The sequence below is a fragment of the Artemia franciscana genome, chromosome 5 (genome assembly GCF_032884065.1).
Source record: "Artemia franciscana chromosome 5, ASM3288406v1, whole genome shotgun sequence".
Classification (NCBI taxonomy): Eukaryota; Metazoa; Arthropoda; class Branchiopoda; order Anostraca; family Artemiidae; genus Artemia; species Artemia franciscana.
The window spans coordinates 49,989,452-50,007,525 of record NC_088867.1 but is presented as its reverse complement, the minus strand read 5'-3'; the positions used below and the strand labels follow the sequence as shown (position 1 = coordinate 50,007,525).

The window sequence follows — 18,074 nt, the reverse complement described above, 5'->3', positions numbered from 1 at the left end:
ATTTGTGTGTCTTGATTTGACATGAAAAGGTTTAATAATATTATGCTCAAGTTAAAACTTGAAGAATTAAGAGGAGACAGGTGGCTGTTGAAGGTAGGTAAAGAATAATTTTTTACCTAAGACCCTCTTCTTTCTGCCTCCAAACTTGACAAACAAAAAACGACCCCATTTCTCTCAGATTTGTATCTTACATTTGTTTGGTTACTTATCTTTGATTTGTTTAATGACTTTTTGTTCCACCCTTTCTCTGAACTCTAGCCAATCCATAGCCTTCAGTCAAATTAGCAGTTTTTCTAAATATCAGAGCTTGCTCTAAAAGCACGTAATGTTGCAATACCTTGTAAAATTGTCCTTTTTTGTCTATCTAGTCTAGTAGAACTGGACTAAATTGGGTCCTCTCTTATTTATAGGGGTTTCAAATGTTATTCCATTCTTGCTATTCTTTAAAACAAAGGGATAATACTTTAAATTACGACTTGATAATTTATAACGGCTGATATAGAGGCGAACGTATGTTCAAGTTAAGCGATTTGAAATAGCCGGTTTATGTCTGATGAATTAAAGTTTATTTGACCAAGGAGGATTTCAACCTTTAGAAAAATTGGGCTATTCGAAGGAAGTAAATTTTATAGGGAAAATAATAAGGCATTCTTACAGCAGGTAAAATTTTTGCATGTGCTCCTGCGTCAACTTTGAATTTCATAGATAGGAATGGGTTCACATCCAATGCAATAAGAGCCTCATCCCTGTCCTTATTGGTTATGTTTTCTATGGCATATAGGAATAAATTATGTTCATCAGCGGTGTCAGTTGGGCTCTCCTTGTATTCAGTCACAGCATTAGCTGATTCGTTGCTTTTGCACACGTGCAAAATGATTTAGCCGTTTTTGCTTTGCGCAGGTTTTGCCCTTTGCAGGACAAGTTTGGCTAGGTGAGTATGTATATCCACAGAAATAGCACACCTTAGTTTGTTTTTAACTCCTTAGTTTTTTGGACAATGCAGGTGTATCTTTGTATTTCCTTACTGGATGTTTGTACGTCTGGGTAGCATCAATCTCTTTCTTTATTTGAGGTGGTTCTAGTTCTTAGAATGTTCTTAGCTGTGCCTTGATTGTTTGGTAGAATCGACATTTATTAACAGCTAGCCCAAATTTAAGGTGTCACCTTCCAGAAGAAGTTTTTCTCTCATAATCGGGTCTTTGATGCCTCTTACAATTTTTTCTCGGACCATTTCATCAGCACTAGTATAGTTGCAAGCTTTCATCAGGATTTTCACTTCTGTGATGTATTTTCTCCATACTTTCTCCTTTAAATTGATCACATTTTTGGAATATGTACCGGGCAAACACACTGTTGGGGACTGTTGCAGCAAATTTCCGGAATTCTTGCAGGTAAGTGTCTATTTTATTTATTTCATAAGCAGTGAGCGGAAAAGTGTTGAATATCTGGTACTCTTTTTTTCCGCCCAGATGAGAAGATAGGCACATTTGCTTCCCTGTTTCTTTCCAGACAGGGTATCCAAAAACATAACTTTTGCATGCTGTCCAAAGCGTTTCCATTTATCACTAAGGGAAGCTGAATCCCAGTCGATCCTTGGTGGCTTCGTTTCGCAATTCTGACACCATGTAGAGTTCGACTAAATTATTATTTTATTTAAAAGCCAGGCATCTAGAACAAAAAGTATAGTAAGCAACTGAAAGTATATACAAGCACTAGAAGCTCACTAATCACTTGTAAAATTTTTCAGTTCTACAAGAAGTTCCTATAGGTCGTTGAATTAACAAAAAACTATGACGTTTTCGGAACTGACAGTCTGAAAGAAATGGCTTGCTTAAAGTTTTGGCGTCAAATTCAAAAATAAAAAATAGCGGGATTTGGAAAACTTTGTAGAATGGATACTTGCAGCAGTGGTAAGCTTCCACAGATAAACGGGCTTCTAGTTTTCATGAGTTTTTTTTTCTATACAAATTTAATTACCTTAGTTTTTTTCACACCTATTTTCCTGCATAAGGGCAGATAATTGCTTATTTAACCACATTCCTATAGTCCAAGCAACCTGTTTCAGGTTGCTTGGACTAGAGAAGACAATCTTGCATATTGTCTTCTTTACTTTTGGGAGACTAGACCCTTCTGAGTTTCTTTATTTCAAAGACTTGGAATTTCGGAAATTCAAACTTACCCATTTGTGTTTTCCATTCCTCTGATCTAATTTATAAAATCTGGCACATCAGAAAATAGGGATTCCTAATTCCAGAAGTTATTCCATGTGACAAGATTCATACATAGATTTTAAGCATTTAAGTAGCACTTCAATTAATTGTATTTGGAACATAATCAAGTATAACAATACAGTTGCTACATATTGTTGCCCCTGTAAGTAGGACTATTAGAATGAAAGATCTATAGTTGTGAGGTATTGAGCTTTCATTTGTACCAGGTTTTAACTTTGGTTGCCAAAAGGGGGTTGCAGCATGCATTAAAGTTGCAACAGGAATCAAACCCTTTCATGAAAGTACTGTCTTGCTTCTCCAAGATAATGTTGACTGGATTTTTAAAACTCTAAAAAGTCAAGCCAAACCTATATGCTCAATTGAAAGAAGTTTGGTTAAGATTATAGGCTACTTCTTTTTTTTAGAAGAAGCCAATGTGTATAATGATTGCCTCTTATAATTTTTTAAATAGTTGTTAAAATTTGTGATATTGCTTAAATTTTGACATTGATAACAGTTTTATAGTTTTTTATTGCCTAAATATATATTTCCTCATGAATGGCTACTACACAATCATACTGCTACTGCTGCTAGCTACTTGTTGTAGCACCAAGCCACCTGAAGTCAATACAGTTGTCTTCCATCCAGTATTTTCAGGGCTTCAGCATTTGCCCCCTTCCCCTCCCATTCAGTTTAATTACCTTTAAATCCTGCCTCATGACCTTCACCCACCCCATCTGTGGGCAATCTGCTATTTGTTTAGTCCCAGATGGATAGTCAAAAAGCACAATGTATCATCCTTCATCCACAAAATGTGGTCTAGCCACTTAGGGGTTCTTTTTTTTTCTTTTTTTTTACAGTTTATTTCTGGATATATGGTCAGTCAAAGCAGTACCTATAACTATTTCTTAAACAATTTTTCTTGAAAACAATTAACTTAATTAATTACCATTTATCAGTATGTCTAAATTGTACATTTTGTAAGTTTAAACTTTGTTCATCAATGTCACTTTGTATGTCTATTGTTAATCCAATATTTGAGTGCTCATCAGTAATTTATCCCCTTAATAAGAAAGATAGAGCAAGAGTAAAGAAAGCACAATATAGGGCTAGTACACACTTACCTTAAACAAAACCAGAAAATGCAGAGACTATAGTTGCCTAATCTTCTGTTCTGACTTGAGAGAGCAGACATAAAAGATGCATTTTATGTTGTTATTTCAAATATTGATAATACCCTGTCAACTCATTTCTTCAATTTTAAAGAATATAATAGTATCTGTCTGCACCAACACAAAATATACCTATCATGTCCACCATAAAGATTGAGCCAAAACTTTTTGTTCCTCCACATGTGGAAGACTTCCAGTGCATTTCTGTTAGAAATAGTTGTTTCTGTCACAATCTAGTCTTTCAAAAATGAATTAGTCTCTACAGAGATCCATGCAAGGTTGCATCACAATCTATTTTGATTTTTTTTTGTTAAATTGATTGTTCTTTTAACATACAGTTCATGTTGTCACAAAGTCTGGATTATTGTTATACTGTTTAATGCAGCTTTGTAAAGCTTACCACATTTGGTGTTAATAGACAAAAAGAAGATAAGTATCACTCAGCCTTTCAATGTTCCAGAGCTTTGCATAACCACTATTTTTGCCTTGGCTTCTAATATTCAAATTTTAGTTTGTAGAATCATCCTCTTATTCTCCTGAAATTTTTTAACTAAAAAAAAAACACACTCAGTACCTTGGTTATTCTACTTTAACCATCTTTGGCAAGGCACTGATAAGTGAAGCTGTTCACTTCACCATTTTTTTCTTGCTACCTAACATGGCCTTTCCACCCTAACTTATTCCTGGTTAAGCAGCTTCTTTTCAAATTTATTAGTTTCACTAACATTTTTATTTAAGACACTCAAATCAGGATAATATAGGTCTAAGACTCTTTAACTCCCTTTTTCATACCATATTCTCCCAAAGCCTTTGCCATGTTCCTTAGGACAGAGACATAATCATGATATTGTTACACTTGGCTAAAAAATAAGCTGGGGACTCATGAAATGTTAAAGTGTATTTGGTTTAGGATTATTTTGCTGAGAATGAGCAGTGTTAAGCAAAAAGAAAACTAAGCCTAGTTTAATCCCCACTGCTCTCCAACCATGATTGTAAAACAGCTCAGATATGATACTTCAATACATTTTGCATGAATCTTGTGAAATTGATTAACAGAACGACTGAATTAATTAAGGGTGGAAACACATCTGCTGTTCATATTTTTCAGCAATAATTCTTTCTGCATAAAGAGGAATAGGTCCTACTGGATGGATCTAAGACCTCCTGTCTTCTAGAAAGTTACAAAATATCATAAAATATATGCAAATTTTTGTTTTCAGACATGAAACACACTTTTTCTGTATCTTCAACTAAGTGAGTTTCTTGTTAAGAAATTCACTTATTTGCCTGAGCGACAGGCAAACTGGCAAATGCCTTTTTCAGAATTGTATAAAAATTATGTAATTTCACTTGTTGATAGATGGTCTATTATCCATCCATCCTAGGGCAGGACTAAGGTAGATAAGAATGGAATAAGGGTAATTCAAAGAGTCTATGAGATCTATGAGCCATTTGAAAGCAATTGGAGACCCCAAATGAAAGGTTTTGAAAGATTTATGACTGACCTTGTCCATAGGACTTTGAAGGCAATTGGGCTACTGAGAATGTTCTTATTATATGAGCTTTTATGTCCACTGGATTTGTATTCAAAACGGGGTACTGAATTTGCCTGGAACCACAGGTGATGGACTCACCTGTCATTGAAAGTCCCTTTGAATGAAATGGTTTTGTCTAGAATAAGATGGAACATTTACCTTCTATGCCTACTTCAACAAGGAGAATACTAGAAGACAAAACCATATGTGTACATGGTATACAAACTATTTGAAAAAAGAAAAAAACAAAAACAGACAATTGTTGACTATTTTGTCCAGCTATTATGATTTGAGGGTAGACCCCTTCTCCTTCCAAGTGGGCCATGGGTTTCTCCTCCACCATATTGACTCAAGAGTCATTTTAAAAGAGAATTTGCTAAAAAAAATTGTTTAAAACTCAGCTTTTGGTGGCTCCAGGCATACCCATGTAGGTATCACTCTCCCCCCTCACTCTTTTTCTTAAAATAAGGTAAAATATTTATTTCAAAAACTGTCTATCAAGAGTGCAGATGGGCCGAATCTGCATTATGGGGCCCAGAATAAGAAACAAACAAGACAAAAAACTGCAAAAAACAAAGTATAGTCTAATGAACTAAAAAGATGGTGAAAAGAAATTGGTATCAAAGGAAAAATTCCTATAAAATATCTGTATGAACATATATTCATATATGCATTTAAAGATTGATTTTACTGTCAGAAATAATGCTTTCTTGGCTTTAAGAAGCATGCATTGCGTTTATCTTCTTTCAATTCAATTGATTGTAAAGAAATTAAGTTTCTTAAATTAGCTTAATATTCATTAAGTAAAAATGATTAGAATGACTTTATGGTATTTCTTACATGACATATGCTATGCTTTTCAGAAAATAATGGAGGAAGAATTAAAAGACAAAGAAAAGATAAAGGCTCTAGACTTTCTGCATTACAAAAATTGAAGGAGCTAAAAGGTCAGAAACACAAGGCAGAAATCGGTGATATTGAAAATGTCTATGAAGAAGTTGAGGAAAAAGAATATTTCAAGAGAGTGCAAGAAAGACAATCTGAAGACTTCATTGATGATGATGGTAAGCCAATTTTTTTGCTGTATTTTTCAGTTTTCTAATATGATACCTTTGCTTGTGAGGCTAAAAATTGACCTCGGGGCAATTCCTGGGCCTTTAATAAATTTGTTTCTGCATAAAGAGGAATAGGTCCTATTGGATGGATCTAGGGCCTCCCTGGTTTTTAGAAAGTTACAAAAATATCATAAAATATATGCCAATTTTTGTCTGTAGACATGAAACACACTTTCTGTATCTTCAACTAAGTGAATTTCTTATTAAGGTTGGTTTATTTTATTATTGTTTAGGTCTTTTTTTTGGGGTGGGGGAGGAGGCTTGGGCTATTTTTTTTATTCTGTCTCTTTAGCCGGTCTATTGCAGAAAATAATTTTAGAGATTCTCTGAATGTATACTTTCAGAGATAAATGTATTGTATTCCTGTGTTTTCCTTAACCTTGTAAGGAACTTGTATCAAACGAACAGGCCTAAGTAGAGAGCAGGTCTATTGTTTGCTTGCATATCTATTGTTTGATTGTGATGAAAAGGGAGAAAAACGTATATTGAATGCACATGATGGCAAGAAAGCTTTCAACTCTGGCATAAATGCAAAGTTGTTTCTAAGTACTCATCAATGTGACCTGTTCAGTTTGATTTTTATAACTCCTAGACTCTTGTTCTGTAAAAAAATAAACTTTTTCGTGTCATTTGTTCCAACTAATAAGCCTGCAGTATTGATTTCTGTATAAAAATGCATTAGGCAGGGAGGCGCCAGCTCACCTCCTTTGTATAATAATAGTGATGTTAGCTGCAGCAGGCTGTGCTAGAGATTTGCTTGTTTTATGCAATAAATATTATGTTCTTGAATAATGCTGTAATATTGTCAATCCTAGCATATTGTTTTCCAGCAATGATAAAAATTTCCTCAATTTACTATTAATGAGTAAATGAAACCCAAAACCAACAGAAATTAAAATATATGATTACATCAAACATAAAAATACCAGATACTGATTTAGATGACAAAATAAATCTTAAAGCGAGTAAAAACTAAAATGAATATTTGAGCCAAACTCAAAACGAACAAAAATTACTACAAACAGGAGTCTGGCTACTGCCCTCTTCCTGATCCCCTAACTGTAAAAGGTCAAAAGCCTATTGGAACATTTGTGCTTTACAGAAAAAAGAATATATTATGAACATCCTTTTTATTCAGAATATTGAAAAGCAAAAAGCACAATATTGTATTTTGTTATTTATAACATTGAAAAGCAAAACAATGCAGCATTATATTTTTGTAGTGTCTTATTTTGGATACAATAAACAATGTTGTAACTTGAAGATACAGAGTTGTATGTTGATGTGTTCTGATTTCCTAGAATCAATATTGTATATTGAATATTGAATTTATTAGCCTCAGTTCTTTCCAGTCATCTTGATTATTATAGTGATTTTTTTTTTGGTTTGTCATTGAAAAACTAAACCACACGTTCAAAATACTTAGAGTTTTTGATAAAACGCAAATGACGCATAACTTGAACATTAAATTTAATATTTATTCGTTTTAAGGTTTGTTTAATCATCTAAACTAGTGTCTGTGATCTTTATGTTTCATGCAGTCAGTTATTTCAATATCTGTTTGTTCATGGTCTTATTTATTTTATAATAGTAGTTTCTGATCGTTTTGAGGCATTTATTTCTGTAGTTCTTAATTTTAATTTTTTTTTTCTTTGAAACACATCTTTTTTTGGAAAATTTGTTTTTTAATTAATTCCAATAAAAAAAATCTTATGCATTAGCAATGGACAACTCCCAAACTTACAGCCCTTGCCCAAGGATCTCTGGGGGGTTATGTCAGCTTATGAGGAGTAGTTATTTGACCTCTGGACTATTTTACAAAATGAATACCTATAATTTTCAATCGGACATTTTTGGAGGAAAAGAACAAGAGAGAGAGGTGTGCAGGTCAAAATCAAGTCAATTTTAACTTTAAAAAAGGCAACTAAAACTTTTAATTTTCAATCAATTGTGCCCTTTTCAAATATTTTTACAGCCATGATGAGGTGACTCTAAAGAAAAATCTTAACCCCCACAGGAAAAAATCTAGATCTGGCCCTGATTCCGTCTCAAAATAACAAGGTTTACACAAAATTATTTCATAACTTCTGATTCTAAAAAAACCGCAACGTTCATTCCTTCATGATTTTTGTTGATTTTAAATTTAAATTCTCATAGTAGCCATTCTTTCTCTGTGATAAGTTCTAATATTGTTCAAAATAGTTACAAAAACGGAAGCCTTGATCTTCCACGTTTCATGCATATTTGTTTGAACTTTCTCCTATTTTTTTGTACATTAATCAAACCGAGTCCTCTTTTATTGCGCTTTTCACCTCAAAAAGCATTTCAACAACGCCAAGTCCCTCCATCTTTGGACACAAAGCATGTAAATTGAAACGCTAAGCCGAAACTCCAACCTCCAAAGAAGTTGTCCCCTGTCTGGAGAAAAGTAAAAAGAGCAAACAAAAAACAAAACAAAAAAAAACACAGCTGCATCATGCAACGGAAGCCTTGATCTTCCACGTTTCATACATAATTGTTTGAACTTTCCCCTATTTTTTTGTACATTAATCAAACCGAGTCCTCTTTTATTGCACTTTTCACCTCAAAAAGCATTTCAACAACGCCAAGTTCCTCCATTTTTTAAACACAAAGCATGTAAATTGAAACGCTAAGCCGAAACTCAAACCGCCAAAGAAGCTGTCCCCTGTCTGGAGAAAAGTAAAAAGAGCAAAAAAAAAAAAAAAACACAGCTGCATCATGTAATAACCATACAACATTTGAATTTACTAAACGAAAAAAAAAAAAAAATAAGGGAGACAGAAACTAGGATAATACGGGTCAATGAAAAACATGGACTATACTGCAAATATTTCGGCCAAGAACTCCGTTCGACCGTCCTCAGTGCACGATAGCAAAATAAAAATTACTAATGAAAATCCGAGGATAATATAAAAATCAAATCTTAAAACAAACACAAGAACCAAAATATGACGACCCTTTCAATGTAAGGGTGAAAGGGTAAGTGAATAAAAATACAATACTGAATGGCATCCAATTTTTTTAATTTATATAGAGCATTTTTAAAAGCTAAACACTTACCAGGTAAGACATCATCCCAGATTAGGTTAGGTTGCAAAATATGACTCTGTTGATTTAGATAAAAGCGACCAGAATTAATTAGTCACATAATACTTCAAAATCTCATATAAAAAAAAATTACAGATATTTTATCCAACGCTCACACTTATAAAACTGTAGATTCAGACCCCACCAACAAGTTCACCCGTGAAGTACGAAAAGAGCTGGGAATTTTACAAACTGAAAGATTCATTATTCCACAAATGTACAAAATATTTTATCCTAAAGGATACTCTGCTCCTAAATTTTATGGTCTCAAAAAATCCACAAAGATGAGTTCCTTTGCTCCCAATCGTGTTCTCTTGTAGTTCTCCATCTTCCAGACTGGAAGAATGGTTATCTGCAATTTTTTGTCCATTTATGTCGACACAAACTTCTTACATTAAAATTCAGTTCACTTTGTTGAAAAGATAAAAGACCTTGATATAAAAAAAGACACAATTTCGGCCAGTTTTGATGCCATTTCTAGGTATACTTCATGTAATATTAGAAAGTGTGAATTTGCTCTTCAAAAGAAACTAAAAGATAATATTGACCGGATGTATAAAACATTAGACATCGAAACCATTATGCGTATTGTTCGCCTTTGCGATAGATCTTCCTTGTATTTTCGGTACAATAATCAGTTTTTCACCCAAATCATGGGTCTCCCAATGGGTACGAGCCTTTCACCTTTTTTGGTCACTTTTTACATGGCATTTATTGAAACCTTCTCTTTGAATGCATTTCCTCTGAAACACCGTTTCGGGGGCCAGTTTGTAGATGTTGTTGTCTCTGTGGAATCATGGAGAGATAGAACTTAACACTTTTTTGACTCATCTTAACACTATGGATTCTAACTTTCAGTTCACCTTAGAACTAAAAAGATAATCATAAACCATCTTTTCTAGACGTCATAATCTTCGATAAATCTCTCAGCCTTGAATATTCAATTTATAGAAAACCTACAGATAATGATAAGTATTTGCATTTCTCTTCCAACCACCCTCCTTGCGTAGAAAGAGGAGTAGTTATATCTTTAGTCAATCATGTAATAAGAGTATGTTCAGAAGCTCATATAATCCCACAATTGAATTATCTGAAGGACATTTTATTTTGCAATGGATACCCCATCAAGTTACTGGAATCCATCATTGGAAAAAAACAAAAAGGCAGAAAAAGATTCATCATCGCCAAGACTTCCAACAGATATTATCACTTTAGTGGTTGATAAGAAAGTCTTTACTGTTTTACCCTATTTTCACAAATTAAGTGACACACTGCAGAGAATTCTGAAAAAAACATAACTTAAATGTCACCTTCAAAGATTCTATAAAATTCAGAGCTATTTTAACAGCGGCAAAGATAAAACGAGCCCCATTTTGGTCTGTGGTGTTTATAGGGTTCCCTGACCTTGTGGCTGTTTCTATGCTGGAAGAACCCACCAGTGATTGTGGGAGAGGTTATCGGGACACAGGTCCTCAATCGACAAAACTATGAAGTTACGCCAAACGCCCGAGACTTTTGATTCCGCCTTGGCTCAACATGTGTATGACAATCCATACTATTTCATTTTATTTGACAACACCTTCATTATTGCCCCCGTTAAAGGTCTCATGTAAGTTTTCAGGGAAGCAGTTGAGATAAAAAAGCACATTCACCGAAAGGTAGCTCTCAATAGAGACACTGGAGAAACCAATTTAAGCCCCATCTATAATGAACTAATTAATTCTGATCGTTCTTATTTAAATCAATAAAGTCATATTTTGCAACCTAAACTAATCTGTGACGGCGTCTTACCTGAGAAGTGTTTAGCTTTAAAAAATGCTCTGTGTAAATTTAAAAATTTAATTGCCATTCAGTTTTATGTTTTATTCAGTTACCCTTTGAACGTTTCATTGAAAGGTTCGTCATATTTTTAGTTCTTGTGTTTGTTTTAAGGTTTGATTTTTTAAATTGTCCTTGGATTTTTATCAGTAATTGTTATTTTATTATCCTGCACTGAGGACGGTCAAGCGGAGGTCTTGACCGAAATATTTGCAGTATAGTCTACGTTTTTTACTGGCTCGTATTATCCTCGTTTCTCTCTTCTTTAGTATTTTTTTGCCTTTTGTCATAATTAGCCATTGTTTTAGAATTTGCAAATAGTCGAACTTTTAAAATTTTTAATTGCCGTAATACCAAACTTAAAAGGTGTGCACAAATTTCTTAATGGTTGCTTATGTTCATACATGGACGAGGCCTGCTAATTTTCGCTTGAATTTATTTGGAGAAGATCCTTCAGTAGCAAGATGTTTGATTTTCGAATTATAATCAACTTTGATGAACTGTGATGAAGAACTTGAGAGCCATGACTAACTGAAGAAAAAGCCAAGACAGATAGTCTGAGTGACAGGCAAACTGGCATAAGCCTTTTTCACAATTGTATAAAAATGATGTCATTTCACTTGTTGATAGATAGTCTACTATCCATCCATCCTAGGGCAGAACTAAGGTAGATAAGGGCGGAATAAGGGTAGTTTAAATAGTCTATAAGTCTTATGTGCCATTTGAAGGCAATTGGAGATCCCAAATGAAAGGTTTTGAAAGATTTATGACTGACCTTGTCCGTAGGACTTTGAAGGCAATTGGGCAGCTGAGATTGTTCTTATTATATGAGCTTTTATGTCCACTGGATTTATGTTCAAAAAGGGGTACTGAATTTGCCTGGACTCACAGGCGATGACCTCACCTGTCATTGAAAGTCCCTTTGAATGAAATGGTTTTGTCTGGAGTAAGATGAAACATGTACCTTCCATGCCTACTTCAACAAGGGGAACACAAGGAGACAAAACCATATGATTGCACAGTATACACACTATTTGAAAAAACTAAGAAGGAAAAAACAGACGATTGTTGACTATTTCCTCCAGCTATTATGATTTGAGGGCAGACCCCTTCTCCTTCCAAGTGGGTCGCGGGTTTCTCTTCCACCATATTGACTCGATAATAATTTCGAAAGGGAATTTGCTAAAAAAAAAATTGTTTAAAACTCAGCTTTTGGTGGCTCTAAAATCTCTCTCCCCCATGTAAGAATCTCTCTCCCCCTCGCTCTTTTTCTTAAAATAGGGTAAAATATTTATTTCAAAAACTGTCTATCAGGAGTGCAGATGGGCTGAATTCGCATTACGGGGCCCAAAATAAGAAACAGACAGGACAAAAAACAAACTGCAAAAAACAACAACAAGATATAATCCAATGAACTAAAAAGATGGTGAAAAAAATTGGCATCAAAACAAAATTTCTATAAAATATCTGTATGAACATATATTCATATATACATTTAAAGATAGGTTTTACTGTGTTGATCAATGAATTAGTTTTTTACGGACCTGATTTTCTTGTTTTTTGATCCAGATGGACTTGGCTATATTGAAGATGGGAGAGAGATATTCGATGATGATCTTGATGATGAAAGTATCGCAAAAGCAAAAGACAAAAAGCCAGTCAAACGGTCTATTGGAAAGTCAGAGAAGGGAAACATCAAGAATATGCTCATGACAATGCCCAAAAAGAAGGAAGTATGTGACACTTTTATTACCTTTTCCTTCTTTTTCCTTTTTTAGTAAAACTACTTTTATGTCGACTTTGAATTACATAAGAGATGATACCCGCTCTAATTGTAGATACGATTGAACAGAGATCCAACTTCTACTTGAGTGCTAGGTTTTGAATATGTGATCTTTTTGTTTATTTGTTGAAATGTGTCGGAACACATAAGGGAAAGGGAAAAAACTAATATTAAATTAAAAACAACTAGCAGAAGAGTAAACAAAGGGATAAAAAGCTGTAGAACCAAACCAAGAAAAGTAATTCAAAGGACTAGGAGAGATAGGACCTTTTTATTTTGGTTTTGAAAAATTTGCCAATTATGTTAACCTATTTGGCTAACGACAGTAATATCTGGATACGCAACTTTCAAAATTTGGAATAACTTGAGAATTTCTGTACCATAGAGGAAGATGAAGCTATTACGTAAAACATGTAAAATGTGGAAATTCGCCGCCTTATTTGTTCAGAAAGAAGATTACCAATGCGGCAGATTGACTAACATTTCGGCAAACCAAGATGAGTCAGGGTATCAACTAGATGGGAGATCTAGAGCCAGGGACTACCGTAGACACCCATGAATGGTTTTCTCAGTTAAAAGGTCTTTCTGTAAGTCCTTAATTATAAGCCAACTCTGGATGTTCAGCTTCAAGAATTTTGGAAATTTCAGTTATCTTTCGAAGGTTTGACTAAGGTTCTAGATGTCATTTGCGTAACATACCACGGATAGGTTGACCGAGGACTGAGTCAGCAGTTATGGATATCGATATCTTTGACGGGTTCTTGACAAGAATAAGTCAGTTGTGTGGAATTGAGGAGATCCATTTCTGGAGGCAGCTTCAGTCGGATGTGTTGTCTGAAATATAGATTTAAAAGGATCGATAACAGCTAGATTCTCTCCACATTTACCAGCTTTAGAGACTATGCAACGTTCATAAGTGATTCGAGTGCACATCTAGTGTTGTCTTCGACCAGGGCGAGGTTTTCTTCGGAAAACCATTCCTCATCCAAGATATTGGCGACCAGCTTAAGGCAGTGGTACACCTGGTCCCTTGCTTTAAGCCAAGCTGATGCAGAGGAGTGTAGTATACTTCTTCAAGTTCTTTTAAAAATTCCAAATCTGAGAGCTCGTTGAGGAACGCTGTCACAATTACCAAACCGAAGAGGCGAAAGAAAGAAAAGTGTACATTAATGAAGTTTAATCAAAATGGCTTTAACTTCATTTATGATAAGCAATATTACAAATAAAGCTAAGTTCCCGTGCATTTTAAAGCTTTTTGTTTTTCTTATAAAAGTGTAAAATTTTCTCTTCTTTGTAAAGAAGCTCATCCTAGTGTATCCAAGCATACATTATAACAAAGAAACCCAGAAGACAACACCTTAGTCATTTGAAAGCAATTAAAATGTTATTAAGATTCACAATTCTTCTTATATTTTTTTTTTCTCGTAGAAAGAAGCCAAACTTGATAACGATGATCTTCTTGATGAGTTTATGAAAGAATTAGAAGAAGATAATCACACGCCAAACAGATCACAAACATCAAACTATTCTTCCAGGTAAGATTGTTCTTTGGCTTATATACTAGTACCGATGGGGTTGACCCTGGTTCACTATGCCAAGTTTTACAACCTGGCCGAAGAACTTCAACGTGGCAGGTGGGACAAACTACTGATTTGTGACGCTTTTCAGGAGATAAATGTAACATCACTGGTCGTTGGTTATCTTATGAAGCAATGTTCTTTATGCATAATTCTTATTGTATAGACAAGCTACTCAATATAGGTGGTTATTATTGAATTGCCAAGAATAGCAGTATGTCTTCAATTAATCAGCGACACGCACATTCTTTTGAACAAATGATAGATGAGAGGAGACAAAATGTAACATCACTGGTCGTTGGTTATCTTATGAAGCAATGTTCTTTATGCATAGTTCTTATTGTATAGACAAGCTACTCAATATAGGTGGTTATTATTGAATTGCCAAGAATAGCAGTATATCTTCAATTAATCACCAACACGCACATTGTTTTGAACAAATGATAGATGAGGGCAGACAAAATCAAATTTTTACAGATAATACATGTATAGTTTTTTTAGGGGGGGGGGGCTTTTCAAAGCGTCCGAAATGTGTGAAGTATTGAAAAAAAATTTTGTTAACATCCTTAAATTACTGGATTGGGGGAGATGGGTAAGATGAACTTGGCCCAACAAATTCTTTTTTACCTATGACGAATCAAAATTAGTTTTTAACTTTGGGAAATTCCTTGATTTTTGGCTAATCTGTTTAAACAAATGGAGTGCCAAGCGAACCCCCCCCCCCCAAAAAAAAAAAAAACAACAACAAAAAACAGAAGGCATTGTAAGAGGCTAGGAATAAGACAAGTACAGGGAGAAAACATATAAACTAGTTTATTTAAGCATAAAATTAAATGTACAAAGACGTAACTACCCCCCCCCCTAACTGCCATAGCTAAGAACTGATAAAACTCAATCGGGCTTTCTCAGGGTGGTTGGTATCCGGGGAGAATATTGACCTGAGGTCCTCACCATCCAACTCAAAATTATGAATGAACTAGTAAATAACTAGTGCAATGATCTGAAAAAAAATTAGTTGTGGCACCCTTTATACATGGCACCTGGTGCAACTTGTACTGGTTACTTCAGTTTTTGAACGGTAGTAGATTTACTTTTATAATTTCAATCTGATCCTTTCATAAAGGCACTGTCCTAATCATTCTTGAGTTTAGACTTTGGAAGATTTTTCAAAAACTGCTACTTTGGTAGATCTCCACCCATGTTTTTGTTTCTGCAACTAATATAAACTTGATAAACATTCAAAGTGGTTAAAACCTTTGAGCGTCCAAAATATTTTTTCTTGGGTAAATCTCTTATCTAAATATATAACTTATGTCAAAAAACGAAGAAAAAAGAAATAATAAACACTGTCTTCAATAGATTATGGGCTCATAAGTTGCGTGCACAAGGGGAGAGATCAAATTTTCATCCCAGTCAAACCTGCACACATGTGGGAGGGGAGGGTAGGGATCCAAGGAAATTGCACTCTCCTATGAAATTGGTCCGAAACAATCTCTCTGAAAAAATTGCAAATTAGCAGCTAAGAAATCAATATCCAGATAAGACTGTACAATAATTGCACATTTCTTTAGTATACAAGCATTTGTAAATACATTTTAAGGCAAATATAATGATTTGGAATGTTTGGGGATCCTCTATCCAAGGCTAGAAAACGTTATCAGTGTATAAGAGGATACTTATGATTTTTTTGTGTGTGTTTCTACCCATCAAATGCCTATTGACTGCTATAGTGACTCATTTGTTTGGAATTTTACAGGACTCGATTGCTTCTTTGCTGTGACATGCTTTAGTAATTTTGTAAATTATCAAACTGACAAAGAGTAAGCGTAATAAAAGGGATTGTAACGGAAAAACAAAACTAGGTTCTGTAATAAATTCTGCTTGGGTAATCTATAAATCTTGGTAAAAAAAACAACTTGAATCCTGTGGAAGCTGGAATAAAAGTTAAAATACGTTTTTAATAATACTTATAAGTATGAGTTTTTGCATAATGTTTTTTACGAGTTTTTCAGACCTGCATTATTATTTTTTTTTTTTACTTTTTTAAATGCATTGAAAATAGGCAAAAAGTTTTATCACGTTAGTGTAAGATTAATGGGAGCGCCACAGTTTTGTTGCTTTGTAAAACGGTTTTAGTGTTGGGAGCAGGAAGAGATGTAATTGTCCCCAGATTAAAAAAAAATATCTTTTTTACATTTTGTTAAAAAAAAAGTCAAAATTTTCTTTCCCCTAAATTTTAAAATATACCTCTTTTTGTATTTTCAGTAAAAATAAATCGGAAGAAAATCCTTGACCTCCTCCCCCTACATTTTTATGGTTCAGTGGCACTGAAATTCAGTAACATTTAATTTTGAGTTTTCATTTGTGTATTTTTCCTTTACTAGTATCAACCAATCCATTAGAGTTCGAACTTTTGGTACACAAGGAAAGTAGAATGAATAACCATTGTGGGTATATGTGTTTTTTTTTACTTGTTAATAACCGAGTTATATTTAAAGCAACAATTCTCCTTCATATGAGTTTTTTTCCTCCATCTCTCGAAAAATAAATGGCTAAGATAATTGTTTCTGAAGCTTTCCCTTAGGCTAAAACCATGAAAACCTGATATTTTACATTAAATTATAGCTTTAGAAGCTAATTACATGTACATTGATATCAAACTTAACAAATATTGAATGTAGATAAATTAAGTTTGAATATAAATATATAAATACATATAATACTATAGATGCATGTATAAATCTCGATTAAACATAACTGCCGAATTATGTGATGAGAAGAACAAGGCATGCAGTTGACTAATATTTGAGGTGAACTATAGCTATGTCGTGGATTATCTTCATATAAATGTTGATAAAATGATGTTAAGAACAGCAAGGTCGTATCCAAGGAAGGTGTACCGGATTCGACCCCCCCCCCACACACACCAAACCACACACTCGTAAAAACATAACAAAAATGCATACAAACAAATTGTTGATGCGGTTTAAGTTTTTCTTATACCTCCCCTCCACCCGAACAAATAACTTGAATATGCCTTTGATTAAAAGTGTGAGGTGATTTTGATCTCGAATGGGTAGATTTGTTGAGCTTCATCTTTCTGTCAAACCATGGCTCAAACCATCTGATGGGAATTGTCCATAAGGTGCATTCTTCCTCAACAAGAACAAACGTATAGTGGTTTCTTAGTTTAGCGTTTTATAGTATACTAGCTGTTGGTGTGGCGCTTCGTGCCCCTCTAAGCCCCCCCCGCGTGCGTAAGTCGTTACGCGCCATTGTAGTTGTGTCCCTGTGTCCCACCTGTGAATATAGATAGATATATATATGTTTTTAACTACGCAAAACTTGCGAATATACAACATTCTTCGCTGTCCCAATGTCTGTGCATATAAATAGATTGCCAGGTTTACCGACTCTTGAACATGCAACATATAATTTGTCCATGGGAAAAACAATCCCGATTCAGATCTATACCCCATTTTTCTAATGATTGCCCTTGAACTTTGTTGATGGTGATTGCTAATCGAATATTCCCTGTGTCCCCATCGTCATTTATATATCCCCCCTGTGCCTCCCCCGGCGTCCCCGATGTAGTTATGTCCCTGTGTCCCGGTCGTCATTTATATTCCCTGTGTCCCGGTCGTCATTTGTGTCCGGGTGTCCCGGTCTGTAATTTCTCTTTGAGTGTCCCGGTCGTCATTTATATTCCCTGTGTCCCGGTGTCCCGGTCGTCATTTTCTCTTTGAAACGGAAGCC

The 18,074-nt window shown here is 34.5% G+C and overlaps 1 protein-coding gene across 1 annotated transcript in view; it reads left to right on the top strand.

The window, feature by feature from the left end:
* The first annotated feature begins 1,817 nt into the window (after positions 1–1,817).
* Positions 1,818–18,074, top strand: part of LOC136027545 (DNA polymerase alpha catalytic subunit-like) — a 76,121-nt gene continuing 59,864 nt past the window's right edge. Inside the window, exons 1-4 of the mRNA XM_065704898.1 lie at positions 1,818–1,910; positions 5,781–5,981; positions 12,528–12,691; positions 14,170–14,276. Of these exons, the coding sequence (XP_065560970.1) occupies positions 1,892–1,910; positions 5,781–5,981; positions 12,528–12,691; positions 14,170–14,276 (491 nt within the window). The 5' untranslated portion in view covers positions 1,818–1,891. The remainder of the gene's footprint in view (positions 1,911–5,780; positions 5,982–12,527; positions 12,692–14,169; positions 14,277–18,074) is intronic.